Source organism: Hibiscus syriacus, unplaced genomic scaffold (assembly GCF_006381635.1).
Source record: "Hibiscus syriacus cultivar Baekdansim isolate YM2019G1 unplaced genomic scaffold, ASM638163v2 tig00111917_pilon, whole genome shotgun sequence".
Taxonomy (NCBI): domain Eukaryota; kingdom Viridiplantae; phylum Streptophyta; class Magnoliopsida; order Malvales; family Malvaceae; genus Hibiscus; species Hibiscus syriacus.
The window spans coordinates 989,239-1,002,481 of record NW_024063213.1 but is presented as its reverse complement, the minus strand read 5'-3'; the positions used below and the strand labels follow the sequence as shown (position 1 = coordinate 1,002,481).

The window sequence follows — 13,243 nt, the reverse complement described above, 5'->3', positions numbered from 1 at the left end:
GAAAAATCCTGGGTCGGTAACTCATATCAAAACAGATAGAGATGGACGCTTTGAGTTGCTGTTTATCGCCATTGGTGCTACGGTTAGTAAATCAATATAATTCTGTTGACTCATTTCTGTTAGTTACATGCATTTCACATTTAAATGATTATATTTCTTGTGTATATTATTTTGTAGATTCGTTCGTTTATTACTTGCATGCGCCCAGTTATTATAGTTGACGGAGCACATTTGAAAGGTCGATACCTTGGAGTAAACTTATTAGCAGTAGCCATGGATGCTAACAATGGGATATTGCCAATAGCTTACGGGGTTGGCAAATCTGAAACCTCTAATTCATGGACATGGTTTATGGGGCATCTTAGGGATTGTATAGGTCCTATTAGCAATCTGACAATCATATCCGATAAGGCAAACTCAATTGACAACGCTGTTAGAAGGTGTTTCCCAGATGCTTTTCATGGACTTTGTGGTGTTCATTTGTATAGAAATCTAAAATCAAGGTCTGTTGGTATAAAAAAGCACAAATGGATATACTGGAAGGTTGTAAAGGCTTATCGGGAAGTGGATTTCAATAAGCATATAAACTGTTTAAGACGTGTTTTGCCTCAGTGAGCTCAAACACTAGAATATGTCGGGTTTGAAAGATGGTCAAGAGTACATTAACTTGGAGCAAGATATGGTTTCATGCCGTCTAATAGTGCAGAATCAATCAACGCTCTAAGTCGTCATTCCCGGAAATTACCCATTACTATGTTAATGGAGTTTTTTCGAGCCTATATTCAATAGTGGTACTACAAGAAAAGAAACCATACAGTATTATTTCTTTGAATTCGTAACTTATCATATATTTTACTAAGTATTATTTATTTAAATTTACAGGAACATTGGAACATCGTGTTACACCATGGACTGAAAAAAAGATAACGAAACGTGTTGTGAAGTCAACGTCATGGAGAGTTGAACCATGTTCAAACACTTTGTTTTAAGTACTGGATAATAACTTAAATGGGCTTGTCGATCTAAATGCAAGGACGTGTAGTTGTATGAAATGACAAACATCTGGTTATCCGTGTGGCCATGTTATAAAAGTTGCTCTTCATCTAAACCAAGATGATTCAAGCACATACGCTATGGATTGCTACACTACAGAAGTATATCGACAGACTTATACCGAGATTGTCTACCCTATTCCACATCCTTCTGAGTGGGACATACCAGATGACTTACAAACAATTTTGCCACCAGCCATGGACAGAAGGCTACCTGGCCGATCAAAAAGTCACGATCGTATATCGTCTAAGGGTGAAGAGAAGAAGAGATCCACATGTAGTCGGTGCAAGGAAAGTGGTCATACAAGGTTGACATGTGGATCACCAGTGCCATCACAATCATCTTTTCCTCTACCAAAATATGGATCATCATCAAAATCCAAAGCTCATATGGTGTCAAGAAAAAGGCAATCAAAATCGCAATCATCTTTAAAATCCCAATCACAACTGGCTTCACCTTTTGGACTGTTAACTTAGGTGATTTTTAAATGCAAACGTTGTATTATGTAGATTTTATGTGTGAACTTTTAACATTTTCAGTTAGGCATGTATTAGTAACTTGAGTTTGAAAATTGCTATGATCTGTTCAGTTGTTATCACTTAATAGGCAATCATCTTAATGTCTATCGCAACGCGGAAATTACTATCGCAATGCGAAATGAAAATCGCAACGAGAGAATCGCAATGCGAAATGAAAATCGCAACGCTAATTTCGCAATGCAAAATGAAAATCGCAACGAGGGAATCGCAATGCGAAATGAAAATCGCAACGCGAATTTAATTTCGCGTTGCGATTTTCATCGCGTTGCGATTCTCTCATTGCGATTTTCATTTCGCATTGCGATAGTACTTTTTGCCTTCAACATAATGCAGATTGAAATCAACAAAATCAACCATTACATTTCAATCAATTAAACAAGCACAAATAAGAATTATGTTAACATCAATTAAACAAATCAACTTTTACAAATCAATTAAACAATCAAAAAATAAGCAATAATTATTAGAGAAAATAACACTTCTACTATTGAATCAACTTTTGCAGCCATACATCATTTTCACGCAGCTCACTTCTGAGATTAACCTGCATAATCCAAACATTTGCTCAAACAACACTTTCTACACATCTAAAACCTACAAACAGCAAATTATTGAATTCTAGGTACTTAACCAAACATTTTCAAACCACAAGCCTATAAACATACCAATTGTTTATGGACATTTTTATAACGCGGATGCAGGTAGGCAGCGTCTCGTATATATCGATCTAGCCATATAATGTCGAAACCACAAGCCTACTGCAGCTCTATCTATATCGGTGGGAGGTAGATACTTTATACTTCCTGTGATCAAACGGTCCAACGCCAAGCATACGAGAGGACCACAATCCCCTCTGGGTCCTTTCGTTTGTTGTGGTGCGGTCTCGTCTCTGCTAACTGTAATATTGAGCTTCTTTGGCTTCTTGTTTCCAGAACGAGTCCAATAATTTATCGCATCCAAGAATTTAGCCAAATAATAGCTCCATCCCTTAATAATATCTCTTAAATCAGCCAATGATATGTAATTTATCATGCTGTCATATACTATTGCCTTAAGGGATGGGATCTGAAGCTCGACGAGAAGCCAATGGTTACGTTCCAAAACAGGGATAAACACCTGCAATCATAAGTAATAATTCATTCATTTGCGCACTTATTTATGAATACCTTTAAACTCAATCTAAAATAAACACTAACCTTATTGACCTCCCACCATGCAGGATAAAGTTTAGCTTGTCCATTGCCCAACGCAAATGATTCATCTCGTTGATTCTTCAAGTGAACGGCGTTAAAAGACGTCGGCATAATTGTATATCGTGTATTTCTTTTATTTTCCTTAAGTTTCCTAATTATTAGAAGACGTGACACCCACGCATCGATATGCTGTTTTACAAAAAAGACATACATTAGTAACTTACATAAATTTACAAAAAAATAATTAAATTAAAATATAAGAAAAATATAAGACTTACCCCTCCATCGAAATAGCCATTGTCTTCGACCCCTAATAATACGCCCCACCAAGACCGATCAAGCAACAAATAGATATCATCATTGAGCTTGCATATGTCAGTTAAACACCCCTGGCTTCGCTCATGTAGATAAAAATCAACTGCGGTCTTAGCCCAAAGGGTGTTATCCAGAATTGTGTCCGGTAGTTGTTTCCTCTCCACTTCAGATACCGGTATGGTACTGGCCGGTAACTCATACGAGAGCCAACTTGAATCCATCATGTCCGGCACGTCAGAGGGTTTCTCAAGAATCCTACATATGACGCCATGTGAATCGGGCTCTTGAATGGTGGGATGGACCTCTTCAACGATGACAATGGCCTCTTGAACGGTGGGAGGGGACTCTCGAGGAATGATAGGGGCCTTTTCAACAATAGGAGTGGACTCTTGAGGGATGACAGGCGAGTCGGGCTTCTTCTTGCGGTGTCTTCGCACTATTGGGGTATACGGAGACTTAATAGCACGTGCACGCCGTCTGATGCGTGAACTTTGTCGTGCAAGAAAAACCCGACGTAAAGCATCCACCTTATCGGTCCGCTAAATAATTAAATACAAATATCAGTAAATAAACATACATGATATTTAAACAGTGAAAACAAAGACAAATATATTTCAAACTTTCAACCAAAAGACAAAACAAAGACAAATACTAACTTCACAGTGTTAAAGAATACACAGTTTAGCAGAATTGGCAGCAACCGAATAAATTTACTTCAACCAAAAGACAAAACAAAAAGACAAATACTAACTTCACAGTGTTAATAAACAGTTTAGCAGTTTTGGCAGCAACCGAATAAATTTACTAAGCAATCTAAGTGAAATGGTTAATTTAAGTGAAATTACGAGTAAATTTATCATCAAGTTAAATATGGAAAATCTTAAACTTACCTCGTTGCGTAGAGTATGAACCTCATTCTGCAACGATACTACCATCTCACGTAGAGCGGCAACCTCACCACGTAAAGTAGACACCTCCACACGCCATGCACCATCGTTATCGAGTAGAGTACCGATCTCCTCACGCAAGGCATTGACCTCATCACGTAACTCCCTTGACTCATCCCGTGGAGGTGGAGAACAGGGAGATAGAAGTCGTGGCATCTTTACCGGTCGCCTATCATGAGGTGATGGTGGAGAAGAGGCTCGATGATGTGACGGGATAGGTGATAGCTCTCGTTGTAGAGGTGTATAGTCGGGTCGATCAGGTGATGGCTCTGGGTGAGGTGATGGCTCTCGAAGTGGAGGAAGTGGAGGCTGCTCATCATTCGTGCCATCAAGAAAACGCTGACTAGCTTGCCACCAATCAGTGGCAAGCTCAGCCTCCGTGGGTGTCAGTCTAATTAATGGAATGTTGGCCTCCTAAAAATATAAAAACTCAAATAAAGTTAAACGTCTACTATTAATAACTTGTTTATATATGATAGTATTTGTGTTAACTTACATTATTTATTGTCGCATATGGTATTAAGTCTTCCCAATCCAACAGACGTTTCCTCTTCTAGGAAATAGCCCTGGGAATATCATTTGAAGTTTTTATTGCATATGTCTTCATGGCGGGAAAGGCTTTCGAATATCCAAATCTACAAACAATATAATAACAAACATTAGTAATTGTTAAATAATTAATTATAATTTTGAAAACATTATATAGAAATTCTTACCTTAAAGGCCCAAACAAAGCCTGACAAAGTGTATTTCGACCCATCGCCCCGCAAACTTTTGCGGTCATTAAAGGCAGATGACAACTTAGTCCATGTAGCTTTCTATATATACGAACCCCACGGAATCAGATTCCATGCATTTAGGTCCCCTACCAATAATATTAGCTCCTGAGGAATAGGTTGTCTGGCCTCTCTGCCTAAAAAGCCGGCATACAAAAGTAGTAGAAGGCATACTCGGACAACATCGACGTCATTCATCCGAGTAAAACCATCTTTCTTATTAAACAATTTCTTCATATCGTCGACGTGTAAGTTCGGCTTCTCTATTGACTCATCAGGAAAAACCCTGGATAACCATGATGGGCGGGTGATATGACGAGTGTACCAGCCTACATCATCGTGTCCGAATCGTAGACCAGTGATTAAGCAGAACTCCTTCTGCCCAAAACAAGTATACGCCGGTGGAAAATGAAACCATATCTCTTCCTCACCACGTTGTATATTGTCGGGTAGATCGCTAGTCATGGTCTGAAGCCACAAATGGGTCAAATTAGCATCTCCACCCGGATGCTGTACTCTCAGCCATGGCCCGAAGCAGGTTTCTTCAAACAATTTTCTTTGTGCAGGTGAAAGCTTCGAAGCAATTGTAGTGGCTAGGCTAACTTTATTCCTTAATGTCAATGAAGCCGAAAAAAATTTCTACAAAAACAATAAACATACCAAGTTAGATATACCAAAAACTACACTGTTAAGATATACCAAAAACAATAAACATAAATAGTAGTTTATTCTTGAAACTAAAATTTGCAACACTGTTTTGTCTTTTGGTTGAAATGAAAATCGCAACGAGATAATGAGAATCGCAACGCGGAAATGACTATCGCAACGAGAGAATCGCAACGCGAAATGACTATCGCGACGAGAGAATCGCAACGCGAAATAAAAATCGCAACGCGAAATGAAAATCGCAACGCGAAATGAAAATCGCAATGCGATTTTGGTTTCGCGTTGCCTTTTATTTCGCGTTGCGATTCTCTCGTTGCGATAGTTATTTCCGCGTTGCGATTTTCATTCTCGAAACTATTCTTCTTCTGCATTACTTCAACCAAAAGACAAAACAAAGACAAATACTAACTTCACAGGCTAAACAGTTTAGCAGTATTGGCAGCAATCGAATGAATTTAATAAGAAATCTAAGTGAAATTGTTAATCTATTATTGAAATTACCAGTAAACTTATCATCAATATCAATATGAAAAACCTAAAATAATGCAAAAATTTCAAAATAAAAATAAAAAAACTAACCCTCGGAGGTTGATTTTCCATTTCTGAATGATTGTGAGAGATTTTTGACTGTGAATGGTTGTGAGGGATTTCCCCGGCGATGGGGACGGAAATCTTCGGAGATGGGGACGGATTTCGCCGTAGAGAGTGAGAGATGGAGATGGGACTGAGTGTTGTGATTTTGGGTTTGAGGTTATGAGTTGCGATTACTGTGGACGGTTCAGTTTCCGATTTATTAAGAAAAAATTCGTGTTTGGAATTTGAAAAAAAAATACGCGTTAATACGAATGGCGCTATGTAAATCGCGTTGCGAAAGTCAGTATCTCGTTGCGATTTTGTATTATCGCATTGCGATAGTCAGTATCGCATTGCGATAGTCAGTATCGCATTGCGATTTTCCCAATTCGCGTTGCGATTTACTTATTCGCATTGCGAATTGGGAAAATCGCAACGACACTGTAGACTATCGCAACGCGATTTCCAACTATCGCAACGCGAAATGCAACGCGAATTTGCGATAATGGAGATCGCGTTGCGAATTAGCGATCGCATTGCGATTTTGTTGGTCATTTTGGCAAATCCGAAAAAAGTTGGTTAAAATCGTATATTATAAGGCATTTTTGGTCACTGAGGCGATTTTCTCTATTCCAAATTCATCATTTTTTTGTTAAAAAATTGACGATAGTATAAGTTGAATATTAATACGTTGATTGAGGTTTAATAAAATCATATTTTAATGATGTCTACTAACACCTTCGATATTTTCAAACACCGACTCGACGACATAATGTTTCAAGTACTAACTTAACGACATAATATAAACGGAGAGTCAATCCATAAAATACAACTCAAATGGTTATTGGATCAAATTTTCTCATATTCATAGTTAACATGTTAACATCCAATTCATACAATCACCAATTTTTTAAAGAACAATAATGAGTTTAAAACATATGAATAATCATGTGAATATTTTATAACTTTTAATAGTCGAATGACTAAACAAAACATCGTCCTATAGTTGGAAACTATTTTAAAACTTTTAATAATAATAGTACTTAGGAAAATAACACCCGATAATTGAAGATTATTTGTCTTTACCTTATAAAAAATATAAAAAGAGAAAAAGAATACAATCATTCTTTTTTAGATTTAGTAAAAGTTCTTTGGGTTAATTACATTATATATAATCGGATTAGTGTTTAAATTCTAAAATAGTAGTTCTAATGAAATCTCCAATATATCATTATATAATATTATCATACAGTTAATTTCACACACAAATCGAGTAACCTCATAGTCAAAAACTATTGTTTTTCATTGATATTTCGAATTCGAGTATTAAAAATAATTGGTATTTTTTACTACTTTAAATTTAAAGTATGTTATAAAAATTATACATTAAATAAAAACAAATTTCATTTCAATTTGCATCAATATTGCAATTTTTTTTAAATTCATCTTTTTCTGTCCCTCCTCGTCTCGTTGTTGCCTTAAATAAAAAACCCGCAACCGCCTTCTCCGGTAACGCGAACGGTTTTTCCCGCCCAAAAATAAAATTTCCCTCGCTTTCTTGCATTTTCTTTTCCGATCAAACTAGGGGAAATCCCTACCCGAACTGGTAAATTTTGAAAAGGAATAAATAGATCAGAGATTTCGAGGATGTCGACATCGCTTGCTTGTTCGATAAAAGATGTTCGGTACTATAACGCTAAGTTCCCCCCACAAATCTTTCTTCTAGGTATTACGTCTCCCTCTTTTTTTTTTCTCCTTTATTTGGTTTACCTGATTTGCCATTTTTATATAGATGTAATGGAATTTGTTCCTTTCAAGTTGAAATTGCCTGGAATTTGTTCCTTTCGAGTTGAAACTGCTTTAGAGGATTTGAGGATCTCTATCTTCATGTAGTTTTAATGTGATGGCGAAAGCGATCAGTGTGAAAGTGTTGAAATAGAAAAGCATTAGTGAGGAGATTAGAACAAAGAAATTCCTAATCGTTTGGAGAAATCTTAGAGTCTGGTTTAAGTTCTGTTAAGCTTGATACTAAATATAGCTTGTGGAGCTTTAAGATCTAACCTTTTGGTTATATGGCCCTGAACTTCATGGTATGGACCATGAAGCTGGCGGCACACGTTCTTAACCCAAAGGCTGAGAAAGTTCAGAGATCTGATTGGAGCATCTATTTTCCCCCCCAAATCACTAGTTAATTGCTTGATGTATGAGATCTGCTTTTTGTTTGATGCTTGGAGCATAAAAATAGTTACTCTTTGTAGGTATTGACCACTGAGAATCTATCTTCTGTATCACTTAAGTGTTTGTTGTGAAAAAATGGCTAAAATAAATAGTCTGCATTATTTAGAAGTCTTATTTTTATGCTAAACATTTTAATGTGGACCATGTTCTAGTCCAGGTGATTACGCCTTACTAGTACTGGAGGTGCTTATGCACAAGTTTAAGTGCAATAAAGTTTTTTTAGAGGGACTTTGGCGTAGCACTTCTAATGTTGACTCACACAAAAAGACTTCATGTTAGGACTAATGAAGAATATAAGTAATCGGTGTTGCATCAGGTATAAAATGCTTTGGAGGAGAGTAGCCGGGGCTTCCTCCTTGATTATAGCCAAATGAAAAGTTGGGTTAATATTACTGGAAAACTAAACAAGTAATGTTAAGGAATATGGAAAGCGAGAGAACAAAATGTAAAGTTGGATTTCACCTGTGCCTACTTACAAGTACCCAATTTTACCTTACTTTGCCTTGTTATGAAGGTATTCCATGCTACTTGCCTAGGACCTAGATTAACAAGGCAGTGGCTCAACTTTTACATGTGTTTAACGCATCATTGAGTTGGTCTCCATTTAGTCGACCACAAAGAAAAGTTTTGTTGGCATTTACCCAATCCACCTAGTCATGACAGAATTGAAACTTGTGTTCGTTCTGATAGACAATTTTTGAGGTTATGCGAGGATGGGGAATTGGCCAGATGTAATTGACTTCTCTGATTTAACAGCATAGTTGTGATCGTAGGTCCCAAATCAACTGATCCTGTTATGTTTTTTTTTGGTATTTTATTGTCATTGGTACTGCCTCAAGGTTACAAGCTATGCATCTATAACGAATGAGTGGCCATTTATTATCATCAGGTCACACTGAACGTACATTTTCACCTTCATTTTGAAGGAGAAACAGATGGTCACCATCCCGAATGACATCTATATCAACTATTTCGGCATTCTCAGCATTAACAACTTTCTTAAATGTGTAGCATCCAAACTTTTCGCCTGCAGTTTCACAAGGTTATGGAATGAGAAATAAATAAAGCAACAGCAGGCAAATAAACAAAGGTGGTTTTATGCTTCCTGTTAACGGTTTAAAAAGTTCCCTTTAATTATTTATTTTCTTTAACCTATTTGGATTCTAGTCACATATGAAGTTGACTTAACATTTTTTTTAATCATTTCAGGTTTTTTCAAGTGCTCTTTTCTGCCAGACTTACCAGCCACTCTGAGCAGCTCTTGTATTGAATCCGGTAGGAGTATCAACTTTCCAAGTTGTCTGCTTGACGTACTACTTCTCTGGAACTGCATGTGAATAGTAACTCTTTTCTTGGTCACTATTGTTACTCTTTATAATTGTGCGGTTTGAAGAAATTTTGAGTCTCACTTCTATGTTTTCTTTGACTATTCTTAGGGCCATCGGCTGTTTCTGGCCCTATAATCTCTATCATATGTTCATCTTTCTTTCTTTTGTTTTCATAACTCAGTAAGAGATCATATATGCTCTTGTTTTCTTGCTGCTCTGCCAATGCTTTTGGTGTCCTTCCTCTTGCATCTAGTTTATTTACACTTGCTCCTCCTTCAAGCAAAATCTTAACCATTTCAATGTGCCCCTTGCGAACAGCATCATGGAGAGCTGTTTGGCCATTCTTTGCTGTTGAAATTCCATTATCTGAATATCTACTTGTTTGATTCTTCTCTGTAGCATTTGATCCCAAGAAATCTATGTCTATTGCTTCTTTGTTTGATCCATATCTCTGTGGTTGCTCTTTAAATCCAGTGTCCGAACAACTTCCTCTTACTGCTCCTACATTGAGCTGGTCAAAGCTGCTGCTCTCTAGACCATTTAATTTCTGTGAGAACAAACCATCACTTCCGACTGTTCATAACAATCATAATGGTTCATTACTCTAGAAGTTATATGAGGAATATTTACCATGTAAAGATTACGCATAATGGCATTCCCAGCTTCCATATTTACTTGTATGCTGCTCATTAGTGAAGTTCCATTCAGTCGTAGTATCTGACAAAGCTCTGTGGTCCTTACTGTGTATGGCTGTGGCCTATAACATAGAACTCCAATCTCTCCAAACATATCCCCTGCTGCTAACTTTCCGATAATCTGTAAACCATGTTTGGACATGGTAAACTTTTTGTAGTGTTGTTGATTTACCGTAAAGAAGAATATTGTACATGTTAAAATAATATCTCACCTGATCTTGCTCATCAGCATGGGAGATTAAGTTCTGCAATCAGGAATCAACCAGTCACCAAATTAATGTAAGAGATTGGCGTTGTTTAGTTTATATTTATGCACAGATCAGGACAAGGCTACTTACAACTGCTCCTGAGACAAGTATATAGAGATCTGTTGGGGCTTCATACTGCAGAATGACATCTTCTTTGGGTGGGAAATACTCGGCATCCATTTCTGTCACCTTTGACAGAGTAGTAAATTGCATTAGCATCTTGTGAAAATGAAATTCAAAGTCAAACTGGTGTATGTGTACCATTGACTCAAAATACACCAAAATTTATGGATCTTTCCATTGCCCTGGCCTTGTTATTTAATATACTATTTTATCCTAAAACGAGAATAATATGGAGAAATATAGGTAGCATGAGAAGTATTACCAACTGAAACAGGAAGTCATGAGAAACTCCTCGGAAGAGGTAAACTTTCTGCACAATGTGGAAGAAGAGATACTGTGCAATGCTAGAGCGAATGGCTTTTGGCAAACTATTCAAGGTCTCTTGCTGTTTCAATCCTTCTGTTTTGAATCTTAAGCATATGTGTGACAACATTTGATCTTGTATGTGGGAGGGTAATTGATTGCGTGTTGCAAACTCTGAAGCAGCTCTAATTGTATCCCTCTGCAACACAACAAAAGGTAAATGTTTCGTCATTAGCACTGCCAGGCTAGATATGACTTCCTCTTCAAACAGAAAAGGCTGTTGAATCTAGGACTGGAAGTTTGTAATGCTCAAATAGCTAAAAGATACTGAGCATTCCTACTTGATTTTTGACGTCATACAATGTATTCCTACTTGATTTTTGATGTCATACAATGTTCTGTAGATGCAATGTTTGTCTTACAAAAACTAACTTTTTCTCCTACAACAAATGGTGTGGTTGTGCAAGTACTGTCAACTGCGACTGTAAACTTATTCAATATGTTTAGTTCTCCTGGCAGGGTAATGATGATTTCAAATAGTTTGAAAGGTGTAAGGGTACTTACAAAATTACGGGTCCGGCTTGTCCAGTGAACTACGAGGTTTGTCATGTTCCCGATGAGATAAGCTGTTAATCCCAAATTAAACAGCATGTAAAATATATCAAATAACATCTCTCTTGGATTCTCAGCATGCAAATCCCCATAACCAGTTGTAGTAAGCGTTGTGATGGACCAGTAAATTGAAGTTATATATCTGTCCCAGAGACTCTGCTCTTTGAAATTAGGGTATACTGCACCAATCCAGGTTTTCGAAGGATCAGGGTATCTCTCTGCAATCAAATAATTAAAGCATCCAGCACAATGTACTGTAAACAGGGTCACCTGAAATCAACCGGAAGGGGAAAATAACCCATATTCAGATGACTGAGGCAATATTTCTGATGGAGGTGAGAGAAGAGGAAGTTCCAGTGGCTTACAGAAATGAGCTTGGTGCACCGAGTCCAGAAGTAGTTGAAGCGGATGTCCTTCTCAAGTCTGTAAGTAAAGCAAACCAGTAAGTAAATATAGTAATTTTCCCCTTTTGTAACAGTTTAATAGTTTTGAATAAAAGAATAGGCATAGGTTGAATCTGGTTATAACCTCGCAAACAGGGAACTGACTCGTCGCAAACGCCAGAGTCTGAGCATGTTGAGTAGCCTGAGCCCCAGTTCACTACCATGATCTGTGAACATAAGGCTGAGAGACTGAAATGGAGCGGTGGAACATACATCGAAGGCAAACCAGGTAGATAGGTACCTAGATGTTGGATGGATTATATAAACCCATTATTTGCTTGAAGATTAGATAAACATTGATTTTCTTAGTTGAAAACGGCTTTATGATCAATGCTGCAAAATCTCATTTACCTTATAGCAATCTTCTTGGGATCATCAACAAGGAGGTAAGATTGGCTATCGAGGTATGCAACAAAGAAGGTAAGAATGATGTCAACCGCAAAGAAGCCATTGACAATGTTGTCAACAATGAAAAGTGCATCTTTCTTATAAGTTAAGAATGCAAACTCGAATGGACAGATCCAGGAAGAGTAAACGACTAGAACAACCAGCCACATCTCCCAGGCCCTGTAATAATGAGTAGGACATAAGGAACAGCTTTGATGCATTGAAAGAAATATTTGAGTAAACCATGGCTATGGTGATCACCTATAGTGAGGATTGAAAGGGGAAATGATGTATCGACGTAGCTTTGTTGTCTGGTTAATTCTGGCCCCAAGTGATGGAAGGAGATCGCTTGAGAAGAAACTGCCACGAATATCATTGGCCATTTGAAATTCATCATTACAGAACCGTTGGAAGAAGTTTTTGGTACAGGAAAACGACATTTAGTTGTTTGAATCCTTTTGGCTACAGCTAGACTTACAATAGGAGGTTATGAAACTTCTGACAAGGTTAAGTCTCAAAGGAATGGTTTATATATAGCAAGCATGTGAAGAGGAACAGGGGTTTAGTTTTCCTTTCTAACACCTTTATATCAATTTGCTCCTGAAATATTTAACAAGGGCATGCAAGCTTGATCAGCTAAAACGTCACTAAGGGAGGAAGCTAAAGTTGGACAAGTGAGTCAAATTAGCGATCTTGTTTCTACAAAATTGATGGAGCAAGAAAAACATGTCAAGAGGAAGGAGAAAGACCATGAAAACGGCAAGCACTGAAAGTGGCAGACATGGGTGATCAGCAATGCGGTTG

At 37.4% G+C, this 13,243-nt stretch overlaps 1 protein-coding gene across 1 annotated transcript; it reads right to left on the bottom strand.

Annotated features, from left to right (window-relative positions):
* Positions 1 to 9,120: 9,120 nt before the first annotated feature.
* Positions 9,121 to 12,894, bottom strand: LOC120172962 (potassium channel KAT1-like). Its single transcript, XM_039180278.1, is given in 12 exon segments — positions 9,121 to 9,327; positions 9,543 to 9,668; positions 9,671 to 10,175; positions 10,259 to 10,444; positions 10,536 to 10,568; positions 10,662 to 10,760; positions 10,957 to 11,196; positions 11,562 to 11,879; positions 11,975 to 12,032; positions 12,138 to 12,293; positions 12,404 to 12,619; positions 12,701 to 12,894. Coding segments are annotated over 12 exon segments (2,253 nt in total). The 5' UTR covers positions 12,880 to 12,894; the 3' UTR covers positions 9,121 to 9,190.
* Between the last annotated feature and the right edge of the window lie 349 nt (positions 12,895 to 13,243).